The 25483-nt window shown below is 42.9% G+C and overlaps 1 protein-coding gene across 1 annotated transcript in view; it reads right to left on the reverse strand.

The window, feature by feature from the left end:
* Positions 1-19794: 19794 nt before the first annotated feature.
* The window catches only part of LOC146181152 (uncharacterized), a 43538-nt gene continuing 37849 nt past the window's right edge, over positions 19795-25483 (reverse strand). The window contains exon 4 of the mRNA XM_084577855.1: positions 19795-20163. Coding sequence (XP_084433981.1) covers positions 20030-20163 — 134 coding nt within the window. The 3' untranslated portion in view covers positions 19795-20029. The remainder of the gene's footprint in view (positions 20164-25483) is intronic.

Genomic DNA, 25483 nt, shown 5'->3' on the forward strand with positions numbered 1-25483 from the left:
ATAAGCTCTATAGCATCCGCGACAGGGCCAAACGTGTTGTTGCGGGCGCCAAAATAATTTTCACCCATTAATAGTTATTCTTTATTAACGGTGTGCCTCGACTATTGCGCACACTCTCAGACACCCTTACAATAAGTGGGGCTAGCTGTTCCGGTCGCAAGGGAGATGCCGTCGACTTGCGTTGCAAGTTCAGCCGGAAGTTGCTAACCTGTAGTGATCGAAGAGGGTGGATTTTTTTGCCCTGCTTTCCCCAGTTCAAGAGAGAATAAGGGCCGGTGTCACAATTAAAAAATAAAAAAAAAATAATAAACAGCAACGCATGCTGCGGTCTTAGAATCACTGAACATGCAAAGTTCCGTGGTGCTGGCAATGGCTGCTTCCGCTGCGGCAATGGAGGTGAGAGCAGGGTTAGTTGGGATAGAGAGGGGGTAAGTGCAGAGGTGCAGGAGATAGGCAGTCTGCGAATAGGCTCTACAATTTTTGAAAAATTATCCTGTATGCCCATCGCAAGCAGTCGAGAAGGGGAGGTCGATGTGGGGAGCCCGAGGGCAGACCTTAAGGCTTGACGGATGAGACGGTTGACCTAGTTTTCCCCTTAGTGATAAAGAAAATGATAGGGGGGGGGGGGGGGAGTAGACAACGCGACTTAAGACAAATTACAGGACAATACGACGGAGGTCGTGTTCGCGAGTGCTGTGGTGCTCGTTAACGAACACCGGATAAACCGGGGGGTTTAGTGGTTGCTGGTAGTAAGGCGGGAAAGTACAGCAGTATGTTCCCCATAGGACAGGAAAAAGAGACTGTGATAGTGGATGCAGAGGATATAATGTAGGGAGGGTGCGTTGATAGCGACGTTATTTTGGAAAAGGTAGGAGTTATGTCCCGAGTCAGGAGGAGCAGTCGCCTCGATCTGGACCGCGAACATGCCAGCAAGACTGCGCGAGCATGATTGGCGATAGCTTGGGCTCCTGCCTCGAGGACAGCCTCTATCTCTACATGATTACCGGTGACCGCGACGAGCTTGGTATAATCGGCGTAAGACATATGGAAGGCTAAAAATGGTAGCTAAAGCATGTGTCATAGAAGTGTGATGCTGAATAGAAGAAAAAGAACAGGGCCATCGGTTTTACCTCAATTTCCAAGAGTGAAAATTGGAGAGCAAAGGAGCCAAATGCGATCTAAGCCTGTGTGACGCGAAAGAAAAGCCATGAAGTAAACGTAGACATGAGGACCCACGTTAAGGGTGAAAAGGGGGTCTAGGACAGTGGTATGAAGGATGAGGTCAAAGTCTTTCGTCAAGTCTAGCTCTTAGATCCCGCCACTGCGCTTGGCGTGAAAAGGTGAATTTACCTCTTCGGAGAGCTGGAGCATGACGTCCTGGGAGAGTGATGGGTAAACATTTGATCGGAGAAAAGATGGTTGCCATCGGCGAACTCTTCAAGCGGTCCGAAATAATGTGCACATATCGCTTACCAAGACAAAAGTTGAGGGAAATAGAGCGGAGATTTTGTATGTGTAAGGGGGTTTTCTGGCTTGAGGGTGAAGATAAGTGACCGTGAGAATGAAATAAAACAGCGCAGGGAGCGGGATCAAACACGAAGGAAAGGAAACAAAGACACCTTTCCTTCGTGTTTTGTCTCGTTCCTTGTGCTGTTTTATTTCATTATGCAGTACCAACTAGCCCGGCATCTTGCACTTGTGACCATAGAAAACACTCAGAACGCAGGGCAGCCAATAGGAGTTCAGTAATTGCCAAGTGGAAAGATGCGTTCAGAATATGGATGGCCATGTTAAATTCGGCTCGGTTAAATCTATCAGAGTCATATCTGCTTCGAGCGCATTATTAGTGTTGTAGGTGTAGAACGGAAGGGGAAGGAAGGAAACTCGTCTCCCCCAACGTGGCGGGCTTGGTCAGCCTCTGACCAGCTGACACCAGTTCGCCTTTGTCAACTTTGTCAAAGGCTTTCTAGATACCTAATACTGCAGTTAAGTTGCCATCCTCCTCCTATCAAGGCAAAAATCAACGTGCCCTCTAATGTGTGCCGTGAAAGACTAAATAAAATTTGCCTTTCCCAATGCATTTTATCTGTACAAAGCAGTGATACTGGCTGGTTGCAATCGTAATTTATTCCTAGACTGGATGAACGAAACAACAGAGGAAAGCGAAAATGTATGTAACTTTCATGGAAAATAATTTTATTTTCGCCGTTAGCATGAGCACTAAGGAAAGAACTTACCACAGTTCTGCTTTGTCATAGTGCGAAATTCATGGAACCCTGGTAGTAGCAGCCGGTATTCGATGGAGGCTAAATGTAAAGTGCAAGTGTGCTGTGAGATGTCAGCGTCCACTTAAGAACCCCCGGTGGTCAAAACTTGCGGATTCCTTCAAAAGGCCGTCTCTCATAGGCTGCTTAAATTGGACGTTCAACAGCAGAAATCAAAGAAAAACAATATTTCAGATATTAAAAAGGCAGCCACTGGTGATAGACATTGAAATTAAAGAACCTAAGCTGCTATCCATCACAATCTCATTTCGCATAGATCTCGCAATAGTGAATCATTTAAACCACCCGCATATATCCATTACCTATGGTTTGCCACATTTGCACAACCCTGCGAACACGAATTTTACATTTTGAGCACCCAAACATCTATAGAGCAACTAAGCCATAAAAATGAAAGTAAATTTTGCATTGCAATTTTGTGTGTACGAATCGAATTAATCGTTGGCACCGCTCCGCTCTCTAAAATTATCCATTCGGCTACAATTGTAGCATAATGACATATTCACATTAATATATAAATTTGAGCGCACCACCAACCGGCGTTCGATTCAAGAGCAATAAATTTCCAAAATGGTTTCCCACTTAATGTTCGGCATGTTTTAGTTTCACTACTAGGCTCCAAATTCTGGTATCAACATGATCAGCGCGTAACGAAGATTCCTATTGTACCACCATTCCTGTTACCGTTTTGCCCGCCATGGCCGCCAAGGGGCGCAGTGGGTAAGGGTCTCGGCTACTGACTCGGAGTACTCGGTTTGCATTCCGAGTGCCAAAGCCGGAGTTCGATGAGGTCAGGCGCAAATGGTTCTGTGTGATGTGCAACCCCAGTGCAGGTCAGAGATCCCCAGCTGATCGAAATTATTGCGGAGCCCTGCAGTACCGCACCTCTTGCTCTTTCTTATTTGACACCCAGCTTCTAGCCATCTTTTAAGGCGCGGTACAGGTATCAAACGAGAAGTGTGATAGACACATGTTCATTTTGTTTCCTCTAAAATATTTTAAAAGTTCAGCACCAGTGTTACACGCCCGTTACGATTACAATCAGCAAAGGACATCTATACGACTACATCACACATCTTCAAGCGAGACTCGACAAGTAATCTTATATGCATCAAGTGAACGAATCAACCGCGCTACACCCTCGGAACTTAGGGTGGATGCCATCTCGGTCTGCTAAGGTGGCCCACAACCATTATGAACACTGCTTCGGACTTAGAAAAAATTTGCTGTGGTTTAGCTTGTTGTTAAACATGCAGTTACGTGAGAGCTATCTGCAAGGTTACGCTGCGGTTGTGGTTGTGTGAAGGCGTCAAATCTGTCATTGCGAAACAATTAGTAATGCTTTTTTGCACTTTAAAAAATGTTTTCGTCTTACGTGGCACTGCCCATGCAAACGATAGGCAATAGAAAGGTTTCTGATTTGTATTACCGTCCACAATAAATAAAGACAAAATGGCATCAATGAACCATGCTACTATCTCCACAAATATATGGCATTTCTTTTATTATGAATGCACAAATATCCACAATATACAATGCATAAAAAGTACGAACGGGCATTTTAATATTGGCACTGGTGCTATATGTGATCAATGCTATTTCCAAATTGGTTTTTTCGTTCATTTTTGAAACAAAATTTCTTCTTTAAATCATTTCATTTCTGGGCTCAACTTCAAATTTATCAGCCTTTTATTGTAAATTATGGTTCTGCTTTTTGATAAAAATATAATTGCACGGGGCATACGAATGATCTCGATGTATATAGTGTGGCCCCGCTAAGGATAAGCAGGCTTTATTTTATTTATTAGCACCTTGCTTTATTGAAACATATTGATTTATGTTAGAAGTACTATACCGGTCGCTATTTTCTGTTCCGCGTGTTAGGAGCCTGAGTTAAAAATGCTTGAATGTCAAATTAGACTAAAAAAGGTCGATGGCGTCATTGCTCAGTTTAACAAAGAGCTAATTTACCAAGCTGCAGCTTTTTCGTTCAAGCACTTGTCCTGTAAGGATCGCACAGCTGCACAAAACTTTCCATGACAGACATCCAATGCACGCGCCAAAGTGCAAATGACCGCCCTCTAGGTGGCAGTTGACGCAAAATAGACAAGGATCTTCCACGCTCGAAGGAACAGCGAAGTCTGTTGTTACACATTTACGTGAATAAGAAGATGATATTACCTACTTAAATTGGAACTATTCGCCCTAGCGCTTAGGATTAATTAGCTCTGTTTTGGGGCACCACACTTTAATTATTAGCACCTTGCTTTAGTTAAACATAATGAATTTGATGCAAGTAACATAACTGTCCTGTCGCTATTTTTTTGTTCCACCTGTTAGGAGCCTGAGTTAAATGTGCTTTAATCTCAAATTCTACGAAAAAAGTCGATGGCGTCATTGTTCATTTTAACAAAGAGCTAATTTGCCAAGCTGCAGCTGTTTCGTTCAAGCACGTATCTTGTAAGACTCGCACAGCTGCACAAAACTTTTCGTGACAGACAACCAATTCACGTGCCAAAGTGCAAATGACCGCCCTCTAGGGGAAAGTCGACGAAAAATAGACAAGGATCTTTAAAAGCGCGAATGATGGGCGCAATTTGCTGTTACACATTTACTTGAATAAACTGATATTACCAACTTAAATTGCAAATATTCGCCCAAACGCTTACGATTTATTAGCTCTGTTTTGAAGCACCACAAGAAAAGCGGGAACTATAAGACTCCTGCGAGGCACCCTTAGGGCAGTGTTTGCGTGGCCCTCTTATCACACGGAAGAATTTAAAGCAAAACTAAAATTATGAATGACCCAAAATGTCAATTAGTACAGTGTGTCACGGTTAGTGAACTCTCATTGGTGACTTCCTCAAGAGCTGAAAATTTCACTGCTTGTAGGCTGCTCAAGGAACTGATTGATTTTGCTTGCGTAGCGAGATAAGCTTCAGTGGCTGCTGATTGCGAGCTTTCTCTGCACCCGAGCTAGAGCACTTGGGGCTTATTGCCAAGCTAGAAACGACGCAAAACACTCTTATAAAAATACAAGAAGGCTTGTAAACAGCCGACCTGTAATAAATTGCGGACGAGAGGACTGTAACTGTGACAATCGAGCGCACGCAGTGCGCCCTCACATAACGTGTTTTCGTGTTCTTATACGCGGCTAACATTTGTGCCGAAATCAAAAAACTTCTGCGCGAACGCTTCCTTCTCAAAATCGCGTGGTTCGCCATATTCTCGTGGCCTAAGGTAATGTTCTTTTTACTGCCTGAAACTAATGAGCCAAAACTGAAATAAAATTAGATCCTCTCGAATAACTTTTCAAGTACAGTGACTAAAAAATAATAGCCACTACTTTTGATAAACACTTCACATAGGTTCGATTCGGAGGAACGAGTGGGTTTCGTTATTTTTTGAATCCGTGCTGATATCAGGTAGAACATCTTTTATACAGTAGGAAATAAATTGGCGATAGTTGCGTGAAGGTAACAAACAAGCGTGCATCATTTATTGAAGAAAAGAGAGAAATAATGATCAGAAAATTTTATATACACACTAAATCATTCGGTAAGTAAATGAATTAGGCAAGGGAAGGGGCAGAGGAGGAAAAGAAGGGAGAATAATCAGAAGAAGACACCGGTTTTCTACGCTGCACGCGCGGAAGACGGTGAGTCGATATAAAGGTGAAAGAAAGAAGGCAGCTAAAAGAATATGAAATCAGTATGTCGTGGGGCAAACTCGCAGCTTATCATGCAGGCCAGTGGTTCCCAAGAAGCGGAGCAGTGCTTGGGAGGCCTTCATTGCCGACACTCGCCGCTGCCAGCGACCCAGATTCTTAACTTTTGTCCGCGGGGATTCACCTATACGCTCCTGCACACGGCAGGGAATCATTCGTTCGGCATTGTATGTGGACCACTCGAAAATAATGTGATCTATAATCTTTCCACACCCGCATTTGGAACATGCAGGGATTATAGAAACACCTGTTACAAATGAATATTAGTTGGTGAATGCTACATCAGCTCACAGCCGTAACCGCAAAGTTGCTTCAAGTTGGTCTATGCGTCTGGTAGAAGCCGGAGCTTCAGGCCTGGTTTTAGTGATTTTAAGCGGGAGTTACAAACTGGCCAGAAATCCACTAAGCGAGTGAAGCCTGCCCGCTGCTTCTGCTCGCGACTAGAGGATTTAAAGTCCCTTGATAATTTGAAAGTAGCGACACTCTCCTCCGCGCCGCGCTTTCCTCCTCGATTCTCCTCACGCGGCGGTGGCAAGCGCTGCGCACGACACGCTTTTTCTCCTTGTCACCCGCCGGCCGGCCGCAGCAGTGAGTGAAGCGCGAGCTTTAGGGCCAGGTCTGCGCTCCAGGAGTGTACAAAATTTTTGAAAAATTGCGTTAAAAGCATTGAGAATGCCGAAAGTAAAATTCATGAATTGATTGGTTTCTTCTTTGAACTGTTTGAATGAGGAATACTGATAAACAAAGCTTTCGGGCGAGTTCTGTGCTGCAGACACTTTTTAAGTCACATGATAAGGTTTTACTTTGTGCACCTAATCTAGTACTGCCTCTGACTTTGGGTATTTTTAGAGCGTGAAATCTTTCACCGCGATAAAACTTCGGAAAATGATCCAGGCTGGTGCTTTGAACTTCAAGATCAGAGAAGGTCAAAGCAGGACTTAGTCTATTTCGCTACTGTCAAGCTATCTCTCTAAGCATAGTATATGTCACGTGATAATTTATGAGATTTGATTATTCATTAATTGTATATGTATTTTGATCAATTACTGGGCCAAAATATTTATTATTTAGTAAATTGCAATTAAAATCTAAATTTTAGCTGCAACATCGAACCGTATACCGTTGGCCAGCTTAGGCCAAGTGTAATGGCACTGTGCTAGTTAGCGATCCGCGATAATCTGCGTTAATTACTTAATTTTATATAAAACCAAATTTTGAGCTGTTGCTTGCCGCTTCGAGGTAAGGAACAGGTTTGCCACGGCAGTCTTGATTTGATGCTGATGTAGGAATTAAATAATTTTATGAGTACGCGGCCACTTATTGACTTCGCGTGTGGTTAAAAGACAGCAGGGTACACTGGAAGAAGTGGTGGGCTCTGTTGCCGACACACTGAAGTTCTGGGGCAAGCATGCTGCGGCCTCATGCGCTATGTAAAAGAGCGTGATTTCAATGAACGGAACAATCAAATAAAAAAATTACAGGGTGCACATAGGTCTTCAACGTGCGGAAATGAGAAAGCATATAACTGCCAATTCATTAACTAACGCTATCTTATCTATCACTATATCTGCTAATGCCAGTGATCTATCGTAACTGTCACTATCCGCAACGAACACTATCACCTCACTATCCGGGCCTATTACCATCATTTACTATTATTATCCGGAACAGCCACTATCATTACCTATCACTATTCATAGCCATCACTATTTAATCTGATGCCGTCCCATGACCCATTGATATACTTCCATTTTCATTGACTTACGTTGTCAGTCATATCTCTATTATCTCATAATATCTGACGAGACAACTATACATTGACTTTTAATTCTTATACTTGTTTTCTCATAAATGGAGGCGGGAAAAGAGCAAGCCACTGAAATAACTGACTACTATCAGCGCGAGGTTCATGTCTCTGTCGAGGAGGCTTCCTTTACTTCAGGACAGGTCGGTGAGAGAAAATTGATGGAACTGCGTTGGGCCTCAGTTTTTTTTTTTCGAGTTCGTGTAATATTGGTGACTCAACTGGTCTTCAGTGAAATGTAGCTAGAACATAGAAAGCGACGAGTTAATCACTCAGGCAAGGTGAAAAATATCTTCTTGTATACAAGTGAAATGAGTAATATGTGACAGCGCTAAGAACTGTTGCTCGCAAAATGTTCCCCTATTTTTTACATCATAACTATAATCATTATTGATTGTTTAAATTTCGTAAATACAGAAAATTGATGCAATGATTCCGGCTGATTTGACATCGATGGGAAAACTTTTCTCGCAGTAAATGAATAACGCGGAATCGCGGTTTTGGAGCTCCAGCTTTCAAAGCGAAGGTAACCTGCCAACGCCTAGTAGTCATGGTTAAAGTGAAGCGTGTGTTATCATGTGAACACCTCCTGAACATTGGCCGTATCCCTCATATAACGAACGCATACTTTTTAACCCACGCGTACGTCAAAGCATGGCAAGACACATTCAAGAATTGAAAAAAAATGCCGTACGACCTAACTAGTGCAGATTACCCGCAATACCTCGGGTTTACTTGCCAAAGAGTTTTTCAGGGCCAGCATTCATTGCTCCCGAGTATCCGACGCACACTACAAGTACAAGCCGAAAACACTAGCTCCTCTACAAGCCCGAATTTTGATTTTTAGTGAAGGAGGTCAGGGATCCTAGCATAATCGCGACAAATGCAATCCTGAGACTAATTTTCCAGTTATCTCTGACAGCAAAAAGCAGATTATAGTGCCCTACTTCTGACTGTACAGAAGTCGACACTGTGTTAAAGGATGGAGCCTTGGAGCCTCGCAGAATATTCAGTATGCTGCAGAGGGCAACCTTATTTTTATACAATGAACATGTTGCCGCCGCAAAAATATTGAGGAGCAAGCAGGAATAAAAAACGCAGCGTCAGGTGACGCGTTATTACGGGGAGTGAGAAAGGCACCTTAAGTCGCAAACAACTCTGTTCTTTCTACGAATAAACTTCTTTCGACTAATCTTGTGAATCCATTGAGTCGTGCGCAAGCCGTCACGCTTGCCTTGAGCTATCATGAGTACCGCATAGCCATCTTAGCACGGCATAGAGCTTGCATGCTGCAATAAAAGCACAGCGCGCAATATTCGCTTGCCGAGAATAGGAGAAAAATAGCGCGAAGGAAAAAGAAAACACAAGGAAAACGCCGGAGGCGCGTTGCTTTCCAAGGGCAACGGCAGGGAGACCAATCGTCGCTCAGGAAATCTGGCGGAGAGCCGGCTTTCAGCGAAGGGGCGCGCAAGGGGCGAGGAGGTAGCGCGGCGGCGGCGGCAATCGTTGGCGTAACTTTCAAATTATCATGGGGTTTTAAGAGGATTGACACACAAGCGCCGTCCTGGTGTGCTGTTCGCGTGACCTCGCACACCAGAGCAGATTGCTCGCTATGCTGATGTGACCTGGAAGCCATTGGTGGATTATGTTGTATCCTTTATTGATGGCATAGATATAGAGTTCTCGTAATTCCGCGACGAGTTCCTAATGGGCTTCACTGTGAACAGCAGCGTCTACGGCTTTCATGGCTGCTTTGGAATCTAAAAATACAGCAGTAATAATGGCTGTGGTGATTGATATGAGAAACTGCGACACGAAGAGCGGTCAGCTCTGCGCCCACCGAAGACATCTGATGAGTTGTCCTACATTTGATTTATGTAGTCCTTGCTCCTTGCAGGGATGAACATAGATCCTGGAGAACTCACGGAGGTAATTGAGCCGTCGGTGTAAACGTGTACATGGTTTGTGCGGTGCTCATGGAAGTATTCAAGAATTTGTGTTATTTTTCTGGGCGATTGCTCAACCTTCTTCCGCATGCCGGCGGGTTTTGAAAGAAGCGCAAGGGGTTGGTGCATGCTCCATAGTGTAGTTGGTTGCTCTGAATGGTTTGTGGGGTTTAACGTCCCAAAGCGACTCAGGCTATGAGAGACGGCGTAGTGGAGGACTCCGAAAATTTCGACCACCTGGGGTTCTTTAACGGGCACTGACATCGCACAGCACACGGGCGCCTTGCGGTTTGCCTCCATCGAAAAGCGGCCGCAGATGCCGGGATTCGATCCCGCATCTTTGGGAACAGTAGTCGAGCGCCGTAACCACTGCGCCACCCCGGTGGGGGCTCCATAGTGTAGAGGGCGCTCTAAAAGCAGGTGTAAACTGGGAGAACAGAATAGCATGATGTGCGTCAACGGTCTGTGTGAACGACGTACGTGACCTGGTAATAGAAAGATAAGCCAATGGGAAGAGGGAACTCATAAGATATGTCGGAAATCTTCAGGGCGTCAACTGATATGTACCACTAATAGTAGTGGTAGGATGCTTCTGGGAAATTAATACTACAGCAGCCGTAGAGGCACATTTCAGCTCCCAGACGGGTTCGCAGAGCTTGAGTTCAACACTCTGATGACTTAGTATGTTTTTTTTTTTGATGTGCCTAAATGCAGGTCACCTCTACCGAAGGAATCTCCTGAATGCTGTATTGTAAAGCAGAAGCATCGATCGCACTGACGCTCCCCACGACATTCCCCCGTGGAAGGCAAGGACATAACATTCGCATTCAGGCTCTTTTTCAATAATGAAATATGGGGGGTCCACGAACGATTTTGGTCGATAATCCCTCCTAGAAAGCGGTGGCTGCTTTCGTAAGCTATTTCTCTACCATTTTTAGGTGCGGTATAATGACACATAACGAGCGAACACTTCTTGTTAAAATTTGCATCCTTGCAGGTGGATGTAGGACGCAACTATACTTGCCACCTTTTGAAGCCCCGCAAACTTGCGGGCGCGTAAGTTTGATGACGAAATACAGATGCTTTCTGCATAGATTGAGAGTTGCGCCAAGTTTGGTAATAAGTCGACAATTCCGAAAAAGTGTAATATTGTAAACTTTGGGTTTAGTACTCCAGTCCCCCTGTGGGACTCCACGGGAAGTGAAATGAGATGTTGGTCCATCCTCAGTGTTTACAGATATATCTGTTAGATCAATAACTCATTATCAAAGAAAATACGCAACCGCCAAGTCAGGCTGATTCCAGAGCGTACAAAATGGCTTGGTGAGTGGCATTTTTATATTTACCCATTACATCCAGGAATAACGCCGCGGTTAAGTTCTTCAAAGTGTTTGGGTGCAGTACAGATGATGCCAGGTTCATCACATTGTCAATAGAAGAGCGTTCCCATCGACTTCCGGCCATTATACCCATTATACCTGGATATGTACGGTAAATGAGTGGTTGAAAATTTTCATTTGCAATGTGAGGCTAAGTATAATTCATTATGTCACACGTGGCAGAGCAATACTCTACACCTTTTTTAACTTGTGACCTCCTGCGTGGCCGGTTCAGATTTTCGGTATTTAAAAATATCCGGTGACATGCGAATAAACTACCGCGTAATTATGTTTTCGCACACTGTAGTGCAGTGAAGTGTGAGCGCTACCTATCTCAACGTAATCAGCGGCAGATGATGAAAAAGAGCGAAACCAGTAAAACGAACAAATAAAGCAATCAAGGCTCTTAACTTTTTTCTGAAAAAATATTGCCATATTCTGGCAGCTGTAGTGCAGGAAATGCTCTGTTATTAAGTTTTTACTATTTTCTGTGATTTTGCTACCTTTGCCTTTCAACACCAAATAGAAAACTTTTGTAAATTGACAGAAAGTATCCGCTATACTTGGCTTTCCTTTTTTCAGTTTTCTCCCATGTAGAAACAATAAAATTCGTAAAGCCCCGCTTGCTGTCCATGACCACTTTTTTTAAGACGAAACTCTTACTACGGCTATGGACACGGATACCTATCTGTCGGGGACGGCAACACTCGCTAGAACCATTTAACTTGGCCTTGAAACAGCAGTTGTCCAGTCATCGAAACTACGGGCGGAACAAAGACATAATAAATGATACCACTGCAGCAGGAAGGAAGGAAGCAAAACTTTATTTACTCCATATGTTATTTTTTGGTGGTTTTTGGGGAGTCTTCAGAGGTGCCTCCTTGCTGCATCCCCAGGAGTATTCTTCATCGACCTTGTCAGCTTGTAAACAATGGTCGGTCGCCCTCAGTCCAGGGATCCGCTAGCCACTGCCGCAAGTAGAGCTCGCTGTACGAGACCTTGCTGGTCTTCGCAGCGGAAGTGGACAGCAGTCCCTCATTGCTCCGCACTCGGGTTCGTACTTTGGGGAGCACGTCAGTTTTCTCAGGCCCACGTTATATAATATAATGTTAGCTTTTCGTCGCACCACGGACATCTGCCCGAGTATATGGTAGGGTGCATTTTGTTTAAATGTAGGCTTGGGTATGAACCTGCCTTTATTTGTCTCCAAATGACAGCTTCCGTTCTGTTTAGAGAACTGTGCGGTAGGGGATATCGCATTTTTCTGCCTATATGGTTTTGAAGTACGGCCGAGAATTTCTTGCGTGCTGGCGAAAGTTCCGCGGTCTCGTCGGATGTTCGGAAAGTAATGTATGCTCGAGTTACCCTGTCGGCCTCTTGATTCCCTGCCGCACCCATGTGCCCCGGAAGCCACATAATTTTGTGTGTGTCTTGTTTTCTTCTCCTTAGTGGTTTTTAATTTTGTAGCTCACTTCGAGGAGTATACGGAGCGCATGACGACCTATCCTGCTATTCTTGTAATTTTCACAATTTTCACAGGAAAACCCAAATGCTTTTTTCTAATCTGCTACGACGTTGTCCACGTTGAATAAATATTGATGGATTTTAAGAAAGGTAGAAGAGAAACATTGGTCACGCATATTTTTAAAGAATTTATTTTAGCTTTGCTTTAGATATCAGAAGAGGTATGATCTCTTGTAGTCTAGCTTCAGCAGTCCACACAGGTGATATAGTAGTCTAAGGACTGTTCGAGGCTGAAAAATAAATAAGACTATTACTTTTCTATCCCACATGTAATTTTATCGATAGTAGAAATGGGCAGAAAATTTAAATGTGTTCTTTATGATATTTACTACAAAGCCTACATTTTTAGTTGAATTACACATGAAGTACCCGCATGAGCAAAATAATCTGTTTCATATTTAAGTAAGACAAAAAATGGTATACTTGAGTCTGGTTTCATGTGAAAATGCGGATGCATTTTATTGCGGCCTTAAAGAGGCCGCAATGAATCTGCAAATGTGTTTTAAACGTATGATTTTTTTTAAAACAAAAATCGTCGGCACGTTTCTTACGCTGAAGACTGGCAATAATGGACATTCTCGCTTCACGACGACTGCAGTTGACTGCTTTGGATGGCTCTGCGGTATTGTGCGTCTCTATGCCGTCGCTGTTCCACATCGGTGTCGAAGCGTTTGTTTTCGTTCTTACGAGCTCCAACTTCATTCGCAATTACAGAGGGATTTCTCGAGAATGGGGTCAGTCTCTTTGTCTAATTGGTTACACAAAAACTGGTATGGAAGCTCCAGCAACCAGTGCGAGCCTGCGCAGTGCTACCACTGCGACGCAACCGCGTCATGAATATGCGAGTGAATAATAGTACAAAAAATGCTAATAAGTAAAAATAAAGGGCAGGTATTCCCATACCTCTGCGGAAATAGTCAACGAATAAAGGGCAGACTAAGCTTCTTTTATTGTTGGTGGAGCCAGAATATTGTTGCAGCGATTGGCTCAGGCCGCTATGGAGTGTTTCAAAAAGACTCGGTTTGTCAGAAAGATTTCCACATATATATATATATATATATATATATATATATATATATATATATATATATATATATATATATATATATATATATATATATATATATATATATAATATGTGTTTCTGAAATGATATGTATATATATATGTGTGTTTCTGAAATGATATTGAGCTACACAAACCAGAAATCCATATTTACTAAGTGGTTGTAGTTTAAGATGTAGGAAGAGAAATTTTCGTCTTATCCTTACCGGCACCAATAAAAGCAGGAGCGCCGTGTACTATCGCAATCATAGACAAAAATTTGCGGACACCTAGGCTCCGCTGTGACGAGCATGAAGCAAACACGTGAAACTGCCTCCTGGCCGTGTCTTCCGTCTGACAATGGCATGACCACCATCAACGCAGGAAGTTGCGGAGAATTAGGAGTTAAGCTATGATGCCTTAATGAGGAGTGAGCCTACGCCCACTTATGTTAGAAAAGAACGATACAACAAAACTGCAATAAGCTCTAAAGTGCAGGTGAGAAATACTGGACTTGCGTAATCGTCGTTAGGAAGGCCATATGACAGCCGGTGAGATATTTTCAATTTGCCGGTTAAGTTGCGCTACACTACTTCTTCACAAACAGCGTGCAATCAGCGTTTTTCCGGATGAAATGTGCAACAATGTGGTGAAATAAATTACCCTCTGGTCAAAATACTGCGTTTACAGGGAATTGGACAGAATCAACGCCGATCGTAACAGAAAGTCAGATAACGTTTTCGAATATTTATTGGTTTGCTATCCATAAACGTGGCTCTTTATAAGCACTAATACGTTTCAAATTTCATTGTTAGCCCGTCACTGAAGCACTGCTCTGATCCGACTAATTAAAGGTGTTACATAGGGATTCCTAGAGAGACATTAAAAATTTGATGGCGATTCTGTACGAGTTGCGCGTCTAATTTGCATCAGAACGGTCATATGTAAGATTAGCTTAACTCCAGATTTAAAATGTTCTAACTTTCTCAACTGAAATGCTTCAGTTACTACAGTTATCGCTATTTACTGTCACTCTTTTCTAGCGTCAGCGCATCACATATTTATAAACAATATGCTGTTGTGTTAGCTATCGTGACAACTGCGTCTCAATGTCGTGTTCTTGGAAAGTACATCTAGCTTTCATGGCTCTACACAAATACCGCATAAATTGCTATTTGGTTGTTCTGCACATATACTGTAGGCTATTGAATAAATCACAATCTGCATTTCGTTGTTTCAAATTTAAGTTATTAAATTTTATTTGGTGTTCAGGATTTGTAATATTTTGTTCAGATGTGCACCGCTTCATTAATTCTACCAATCACTGTATTTTACCTTTTCTTTTGGGTAGATTTTTTGTTTTCGCAAACGTTTCGCTGCGGAACACCATAATGCTCAGCAATTACCTATAGGCCCTAATATGTGGTTTTGTGAAAATGGCATATGAAACGTGGAGTAAGTATAAGTACTAAAGGAATAAAATATACATTAAGTGACTAACTATGTGAGGCCCAAAAAGGAGGAGGTCGCAAACTTTATGATAATATTTGAAGTTGGCGCTTCTTGCACATTGGGCAAAGTCATTTGTCTTAGGAAGCACGCAATGGTTTCGCGCTGTGCTTGGCTATTCATACTAGTATTTATAATAGTGTATATTGAGAGAGAGAAAAAGGTTCTTACTTACCTTGTCCACAAGTACTCTGACACTCGTTTTTAGTAGGGAAGTTATTACCATAGTAACTTCAAGCTGTGCGGTCTACAAGACTTTTACTGCCATTATTCCAATAATACACAGCCACTGTGCACCCGTCACATGATGAAACGGAGCGTGGGGCATGGCAAACTGCTTCTGAAAATGGGGAAACCTTATTAAGCAAATAAACTTTACACCTCATGCAAGTTTCTGTTTCACGAGGAACCTGCTATATGTAAAATCACTGAGAAAGAGAGAGAGAGTGCAGCAGGACTTGCGTTGTAGCGAGGCTCAACTGAATCGCACCTTTCCCGAGGACATGAGAAAACAAACATGTTCTTAAATAAATAGACCAAGTCTCAAATATAAAATGTGAGACATAAGTTGGAAATGTGCATTAGATGAAGCTGCAGAAAGGAAAATTAAAAAGGCAAAAGCGTTCTGTGCATATCGAAAGTCAATCCTAGAGCGTTCCCTTGGGGCCGTTAAATATATTTTTCGTTTCCGTTTGCTCCAAAACTCCGCATTTCTCCCGCCGGTGACCTCCTTCAGTGTAACGATAGTTGGAAAATAGAGGAGAGTTGTGCATGTACCCCTGGGCGTCTGGATCTTTTCGGCGTCCAAATTACAGCTGATACGGTAATTACATGTTTCTGTCTTTTTACTAGGATGTCGATGCGTCGTGTATTCATATATTTTTTCTCTATTGTGTGTGTGTAATGGATGGACGTTGCTGTGTATTTCCACGGCATTGACCGTCCTCTTTTAAAAGGTTTGAAGTGGTAATGACCATTGTTTTGGGTATTGAAGAGCACAGTGTTTGTTTCAAACTGATGGTAGTCGACACCTTGAATGAACAAGTTGGAAGGCTCAAGTCATATGGTTACAATGATGATGTCCTGCTATTGGCTTCGAACACAGCGCAAAGGCAAAATCTTCAGCTTTGGTGCTTAGTCCAAAAGAAGGGAAGGAAAGAAAAACGTTTGCCGTTCTCTCTTACGTATAGCTCCTGTCACACACTTTTAAAATGTGGACAAAATATGACGTAATGGTTGTATTGCTGCATCTCAAAACCTAAAAATGTGTCGGCTATATTAGGCAGGCTGAGCAACTAAAATAACATGGAATCACATGTGGGGTAAGCATGAAATGCAGTATGTGCCATGCGGTGAAGGTGTAATTTATTTAATGGCAATGTCATGTGGATAAGTGTGCATTGGGCAGACAGGGCTGTGCATGAACCCAGGTTTGAAAGAGCATGCAATTTACTTGTACGCTAGCAAATCTACAAATCTCATCGATCACATTCGTGAGAGCGATTCTTGCTTTCCGGCCTTCCACTATTGTGATCTCGCACAAGCACCCCACTCGCTTATAACGTGAACCACATTGAGGAAAACAACAAGGTTGTGCATTTAGCAAGCCATTTATTTTTAGGGAAGAAAGTGAGATTGCATGGCTTCACGCGCTTTCATTTTATGCATCAACACATGTTTTTGGCTTTTACACTTGTTATTGCGTTTGTTATTGAATGCACTTTCAGTTGTGAGTAAGCGCTAGTCCTGCGGATCTCTGCTTCGGTGTTTGTCTGCTGGGCTGTTCTCCATTTAGTACGTTTTGCACTTATATTTTGGTGTTATTTAGTTGCGCTTTGTGTTTTTTTTCACATTCATACCTGGCCGTTTGCCACTCCAACACAGCGAAAAATGATGTTCAGTTATCCGCAGATGGCATTTCTATGCGGGCTGAGTTGCGCGCAAACATTGTCTGCATATTTTAGGAACTTGTGGACAGGACCTCATTGTTATTATGCAGTAGGAAAGAGCTATGGTACGCTTAGTTGTTTCTTTACGCTTCGCGTTTTCTTACAATTTAATCGGTATAATTTTAAAGGAGTTGGTGAAGAATTTAAAGCCCAAAAGTCTTTCTGATATATTTTTATATGGAATGTACGAGTAAATTCTAGAGTGAATATAATGAATATATTTGTTTCAGCAAACGAATTTGAACATAGAGAAATCTATATTCATTTGGTGGCAATATTCCTATCATTAACAAAAAAAGTTGCAGTAATTTCAAATGGCTCTGTAATTTCACTACTTATAAAATGGTATACATAGGTGAAATTTTCGGCTTTTATTCTATTTCTCTAAGAATATCTTCCACAGTTTTTCTTTTCTGCAGTTTGTAAGGTTCAACTTGCTTTATTCTGTGCGGTAGATGAGGACAAAGGAATAATTTTCATTGAGCGCAGTATAGATGTGTATGATGGAAAAGATACAACTATGCTTTTATACTAGGTATTTACCTTCTGTTATTATTGTTTATTGTATATTCATGTGATTATATTCTTTCCGCTACGCTGGTGAAAGGGCGTGGGTTTCGCAGCATCCTCTTACTAATGTAATACAGAGCCACAAACGGGAAGTCAGCTTGACTTTCCATTAGCACCTGAAGAAGATCCGCTGATAGCAGCATTGATGTGAGGAAATCAGTGCTGCTTAGCTCGCCTTCAGATCTGCTTAAATTTTTTAGGCGCCGACACCATCCGCAAATAACAATGCCGAATTATGTATATCACGTTTGACAGTCTACAAATGTTAGAATTCTACACTCTGCTTGCCAAAGGGATCTAAATGTAACGTAATTGATATTGAGTTATTGAGTTAATATGAGCCTTGTGCTAAGGCTTGAACAGCATCTTAGCGGGGAGCATCTAAGCCAAGCCCTTGAGGGGCGCCTTTAACCGAGTCCAGGAGAGAGAGAGAGAGAGAAAATAGAATAGAAAGGCAGGGAGATTACCCAGGCGATGCTAAGTAGTAGCCGAGTCCAAAATGTCTACTGAAACCCGCTTCTCGGGTAATTGCGGTCTCTGGGTAATTGCCGCAAAAGAGATCACGAAATGTATGAATTCAAGAAAACTTGCCCCTAGTGTAAGGTGATCGCGTATGGCACCTCCAGCCTCACTCTTAAAATACTGCCCAGTGGTTGAATGAATACTGAATCACTTTCGAAACTGCGAGAAGTTAAAGAGCTTGTCTATCGGTTATCAGGTTTCTCGCATTGAAATCTGGGCAGTAGAACCATTATGTCAAAACTTACACGTAGACGAAAACTTCCGCGCCACGTGCAATTCTATGCCTCTTCACCCCTTGGGAACTGAACAATATTTTCTCGCTTCCCTAATGAAGCGTGATGTCGACATTTACCTGGCCGCAATTTCTCTCTAAAAAGCCATTGTCTGTCAGAGTTGCTCACAAGGTTTTTCGAGAGCCCTATGCTTATTCACAAGCAGCCGTTGTTTCGGCTATCACTTACAAAAAGCCTTCCCGTTTCTCACCAGGAGGGCGCCAATGTTATGTCTGGCGAAACCTGTGACAAACCCATTTGTTTTTACTTTGTTTAGGTGGCAAATGTGGCCACTATAACAACTGCTTTGTCAGTCCTTAGCTGTCTGTTTTCCGAGATTTCTTTTATACTGAACATTGTATATTTCCGTTCTCGCCCTAACGAGACCCGAAATGACTACCAGTGATGGTCAGGTTCATCGCTCTAGCAGTTGTGTATTCGACCTATGTCAGTTTAGCAGTTCGATAAATGTCATTGATTCTTTTTACTTGTTATCTCTAGACGTGTTTCAGTGCTTCAGGGCTCACTCATAGAGTAATATATTGTGCAAAAAAACCCTACATTTTCGCATAGGCCTTCTGGTAAGACCACTTCAGTTTTGTCTCAACATCAGTTGAGCCGCTGCCGGCGCTGTTTTAGGTATCGCAGGACCTTTATACAACCCATTCGAAGCCTATGCTGACCATCACAAAATTATGCAGCAGCTGATTTCCTGCACACTGCATAGTTTCTGCTAAGATATCTCCTATAAATCCTTTTTCGTCTCCAGTGATCGCTAAGCGCCAGGCTTGACCTTTACTCTGACTATTCGGTATTTGTCGACTACTCCCCAAGTGCTGTTATGCATATCTCTGTTGTCGTCGATTTCATCGTTTCCGCTTTCGCGACGTCTTCTTAGGTATCATTTTGTTCGTCTACTCTGAGAGCCCAGGTGATTCGTGTTTTTCGCCAAACAACGGTCTCTACAGTCCTTATTACCCCGTCACCGCTACACAGTGATCTCGCACTCACTATCTTCACATTATCTGCAAACTGTGCATGCCAACAGGTCTTTGCTCTGTACGTCTGTCTGCTTTCTCAAAGCGTATCGCTTCGTACGACATGCTAGAAGAAATGTATTGGTTGCGCCCAACTATCAACGAGCTTGTCATAAACTTCTGTCCGCCGTAAGCAAGTCAACCGCAGATGGAAGGCTACAAATAATGGAGCCTTATGTGCCACCAACGAGAGCTGGTTGCCTTCGATGAATTTTTTTTTCAGCACTTTTATTTAGATAAGATTATTATACTGGAACTATTGAACCATCGCATATACCCATGTTGCGACGCTGCTTTTCATGGGCGACCGTTTAAACGCCAGATATAAAAACGACGTCAATCATAAGACTCTAGACAGCCTAGTCACAAAGCTCTTGCTGACCCGAACCCCGTTGGCTATTCACCGTCTAGATACCATTTCTCTAACTTGACAACATAGAAGCAAATGAACATAGGTGTTTTCACTCGCTGCTTCGGCAGGTCGGAAACGGGGCTCCAGCACATGTAGATTCGCATTCTTTGTTTTGCCTATTAAATTGCCATTTGGATTCAGCGCAACCAGTTGTCACTGCAACAGATTTCTTGCATCTTGGATCTGAAACAAGAACATGAATTAGGTCCAGCAGTGCATGTGCTCTCACTGCATGCCGAAATAGGCACGTAGGTTCACCTGGTGCTACATTAGCCTATCAGTGACTAGGCAATATCACCAACTAAAGTACATTCTATAAATGTTTCTGTTTGCGGTAGTACACAAAGGGCGAAAACACTTTCTTTATGTAGAATATTCTATTTTACAGAAAACATATTATCTTGAACTTCTTTGTCGTATACACAATAAAATCTTCCACTACATCCAGCTGAAAGAATGGCACCAAAAAAGAGAAACACGTTACAAAACATATACACTTTCTTCTTGATTCCCGATGAGCACAATCATTATACAATGTTTCATTTTCTTTTTTCAGTTCAAGAGCCACGTTCGCAGCGGATATAATCTTGTCTCTTTGAAGTACGCGATATTCTTGAAATCAGGCCTGTTTCAAGCTTCTCGTGTTTTTAGACATTTTAAGAACGCTACGCTAGAACAGGAATTCTTTTTGCAGCTAAACCTACAGCGAAAACACGCCCACTCACTCCCGCAGATCGGATAAAAGTCGAAAGTTGTATTAAAATTTCATCCTCTTTAAATATTTCTTGTTGACCGTATTTTTGAAGGAAGCAGAGGTTCGAAATATGTCGCTGTGTACAGAACACCTTGCCGCACTGCAGCATCAAAATATTGTACTAAAACCTTCGGACCGGGCGCGTGGCACTAATACGATCAAGAGAATTAAACATCTCCTGCCAGAAAAAGAGACAGCGATTCTTACCGACAGGTGAAAAAAAAAATCAAATGTATACTGTTTCGTAAGCTTTTCTTCACCTTCGTTGCTGAAAGCACATTGTTGCCAAATATTAGAGGGCAATTTTTAGACCAAGGTTTATCTGCCGCACGACCATAGTGGGGAATATTACTTTAGCTAGGCAGAAAACAGTCAGTGATCTTCATAAGAGGCTTCCGCAATTGCTTATGAGCCGATGAGCAAGCACATGAAATTCTTTTTCAAGATCTGGCCATCTGACTGCCCAGATTGGCACTGGTCGTATTAGCGGTTCGTGGTGTCTGCTCTAGCACCCATCTAGCTGCGCTTGTCTCTACGAAAATAAAGGAATCTAATACCTTCCACTATCAGGCTGGATGAGATGATGGATAGAAGTTAAGAGCGCTGCCTTTGCAAAGCAGTCATGATAGTCGTCGCCTTATTTCATATTTATTAACGCAACCGTTGAACTTGAGACATTTATTTTAGACTCATTATTGTTGTTGGACGCTGTGCCCGCCTAGAGATAGACACAGAAGAAGGGAGGACACCGGCGCATGTGTCAAACATGAAGCGATATGTCAACGGAGCCAGCATGCACTCCGACTTAATTACCGGGTCATCACCACTACTGTCGTCGCCTGCTACCTCATTGCCGTCCCCACGAAATGCCGCCCTATAAGTGGAGCGCCTGCAGCAAATCACCGACACTTTCTTCGCCCCCCCCCCCCCCCCCCCCCCCCCGTTGGAAAGATGTTACGGCGCGCGCCGAGGAGCGCTGGTTCTTCTGTGTCTATCTTTAGGCGGGCACAGCGTCCCACAACAATATCTATGTAAATACCTTCTTAGTTCTAATTTAGCACCCTTGCGCCCTCGTTTTGCCTTTCGCCTTTCATAACCGCAGAGACACTCAAGTGTCGTTTCTTATCTTTAAACCCTAGGTACTCGCTGCAAACGACTGTGTCCACATAGAGACTTGGCTAGAAGCTCCAAGATGCCAGTGTTGACGTTCCTTCAATTCTTTCTTCGCATCTAAGGCACATCTCAAACGTTTCAACTTGTTGATCACACTTCCTTTGGCAGCTCTGTGTTTTATAACCTCCTAATAAATGTTCAAAGAGAAGGCCGTTTCCTCCTGAGCTGTCAGAATGCTTCCTCCTTAATTACCCTTGTTCATTTCAGGTAGAGACCTAGATTCAGCTTCTTTTTTCTTGAAATACTCGATTTTGCAACCTTTTCGTTGTATACCAAATTCTTTAGTGCTCTCTATTTCTCCGTTTTTTTCTTCCTACGTACTTATTGCCTTCAGGTCTTTTCACCCTTCCTGTGAGTTAACGCGCTTTTGGTAGAGTCAGACCATTACGTCAGCTGCACAACAATTACCCACCGTTTTCCTGAATGTTCTTTGCACAGTATTCTGCCCTAACTAATTCATGCTTGAAAATATGGCTACATCATGGCGTTCACGTAGGTAAGCACTGGCACCATTTTTACTTTCCAAATACAATTTAGTGTGTTATACCGGTGGCACCCCTAAAGCCCTGTGATTGATTGTCTGGCCAGGTCTTGGTTTCTTCTCTTTCTTCTATAAATCTCATTGGTTTATTTATAACCTGAATATTTTTATTTCACCAGTGTTGGTTTCTCACTTCCTGGTTTCATAATGTTTCCATCAGTGCAATACTGCATACTGTCCCAATCCACTTAACTGCGCTTACGTTGAAGCTCACATGACTGCGCTGTTGAACAGGTAGACTTGCTTCGTTGCTAGTGATACTTAACCTGTCGCCAGAGCAAAAGCTAAGCTCCGCCGTAAAGAAGTTACAGGACTTTGCAAAGCCGAAGCGAACATTTGTGCCGTAGGACAGATGCTTGCGTGCCGAGCGCCGCAGGAGGAAATAACCGAAGCAGTCGAAATGAAGCAGTATGCGGTCTCGATGGGGGAGCTAAGTTCCACAACAAAGAGGACCTTGCTGTTTACGTATACAATTGGAAGCGAATTGCAAAGCTGCATGTGTAAAGGTCTAGGGTGCAGAAAACGACCTCAGAAATTAGCACAAGCTTTATTGTACGCGATATTTTGTGCCGTCCCGGTACAAACCTAGAGAAATTCGATGTGTCACCTTATGCCAGCTCCACCCCGCCGGGGTGGCGCAGTGGTTACGGCGCTCGACTACTGTTCCCAACAATGCGGGATCGAATCCCGGCCTCGGCGGCAGTTTTTCGATGGGGGCGAAAAGCAAGGTGCCCGTGTACTGTGCTATGTCGGTGCACGTTAAAGAACCCCAGGTGGTCAAAATTTCCGGAGTCTTCCACTACGGGTCGCTTTGGGACGTTAAACCCCACAAAAACAAAAACAAAAAGACTTATACCAGCTGCAATGAGATGCAGTTTACCAACGGTGTTATATGATCTTGATAGCTCGGGGCGCCCTGAAAAAGGATTGCCGTGACTTACAAGGCAGCACTTCACGGGAACCCTGTAGAGGAAGTCGGCTTTGCCAGCAAAATATACAATACACACGACGGCCAAACGAAGAAGAAGAAAAATAAAAAAATGCCCACATACGATTGTGTTGACTGCGTATTGCCTCCTGCTAGAAACACCAAAGAGCGTATCAAACTGAGGTAACGCAATTTTTAGGAATTATCTCTCGCGACAGAAGCCTTCTGTGTTTTCTTGCCTAAAAGTAGGAATATTTTGTCATGTGCTTCAGGGTCTCTTTTTGATTTCTCGTAGGTGCTCCGAATTTGGAAACCTAGGAAGGCTCTATTCAAAGGAGTTATTCCCTGTTGGTATCTCAATTCAAGCCCTCATCGTGCACATAGAGCCCCCATATTATTGCATTCATGTTTAAGGTGCTATATATTCGCCATTGTGGTACCCAATAATACGGCATTTGCTCATCGGTATCATTAGCCAAATATGCTTGTGGTCGTGCAGTGCTTGTTGAGTAAGGCTAGCACACACGAAAGCACCGGCGACGGACCCATGAGGCTGAAACAGCTTTCAGTCACAGATAGCATTTGGGACGGAAGTAGTTATTTGACATTGTGGTGCCCAATAATACGGCATTTGCTCATCGGTATCATTAGCCAAATATGTTTGTGGTCATGTATTGCTTGTTGAGTAAGGCTAGCGCACACGAAAGCACCGGCGACGGACTCATAAGGCTGATACAGTTTTCAACCACAGATAGCATTTAGGACGAAAGTAGCTATTTGACAATTGCTCGAAATGTGCTACATTAGTACAAAAAAATCCTTCTCGCCATGTTTTCTCGGTGTTCCGGCTGCAGAGAATCCAATAACAACAAAACAGAGAATCGTGTAGAAGGACATGCTGTCTCGAATCTTCCGCTTGATCCTGTGAGTATTGGTTTCGTCTTTATATATGGTGTATACTCTTCTCTTATGACGCTCGTACTTCGTAAATGTTTACGCAACACAACTCTTCGGATGCGTAAAAGTTCGAAATGACGTGAAAACATGAATTCATCTTTTCCTTGCGTTAGGCTAGTTTTTTAATCCCTTTTTCTGAAAACCACGCGATTTTTAACGCGACTCTTGGTTTCACAAGCGTAGCTTGTTATAAATGGTGGCGTTTTGCTCCTTTTTGCATTTAATTCTGTGGTATATATTAGGCAAGTACAAATATCCACCTCTAATGGCCAAGCATACGGATTCCTTGCAATCTTGGAATCAATGAAATGTACGCATAACAATACTTTAAATGTTCGTACTATCAACAATTTGGCGGCGTATGGGATTTCACATGTAGAGGCAAGTGCTGTGGGTAGGAACGCCAAAACGTTTTGTAGCTGGGTGAAAATGAGCAAAGTAAATGTAAACATTTGTGAGGTTCCAAAAGTAACGAATTTAAGTGATTTGATTCTCATGAATGGACTAGAGCAATTACTGGAACATAGCGGTAAGTTGAAACTTCGGTGTCAGCACTTCGGGGCCAGCAAATATTTAGCTTATTATATTAAGACATTCAGGCGCAATAAACATATTAGTTATGATTTTGGCGCCTTGAAGTTTTTGAAAGTGGCCTCGTCACGAGAACGCATCGTACCTCAAAGGATGTCCCGGCCATCAACAACCACCTGTTCCTCCTGTAGGAGTCCAGGAGAGGCTTACCAGATGATGGAAGTAGCAAATACACAATCATAAACTGAAAATAAAATCACTGAAATCCCAAGACAAACAGATCAATACGCGTAGACCTTGACGAAGAACAACTGGCTAACAACGTGCGGCTCATTGAAATGTGTCTGGCGTTATATCCACCTATAGGCTCCTGTTATGCCTGATTGAGCACAGCAAGACACGGGGAGAGCAACAGCGGAACCTCAAGATAGCCCTCACGGTTATGCTGGTACTGACAAGCAGCAGCTGGCAGCCCTCACGAAAAAATAGCTATGTACAGCCAAAGATGATGAGCGTGTGCTGCAGTCTGAAGAAAAGGATAATCCGGATCTTTACAGGGGCATCGTGGTAGAAGAAGAAGAAGGACATGACAAAGTTAAGGTGGGCTTACTTGCAAGTA

Source organism: Amblyomma maculatum, chromosome 8 (assembly GCF_055883805.1).
Source record: "Amblyomma maculatum isolate TAMU_Amacu chromosome 8, ASM5588380v1, whole genome shotgun sequence".
Classification (NCBI taxonomy): Eukaryota; Metazoa; Arthropoda; class Arachnida; order Ixodida; family Ixodidae; genus Amblyomma; species Amblyomma maculatum.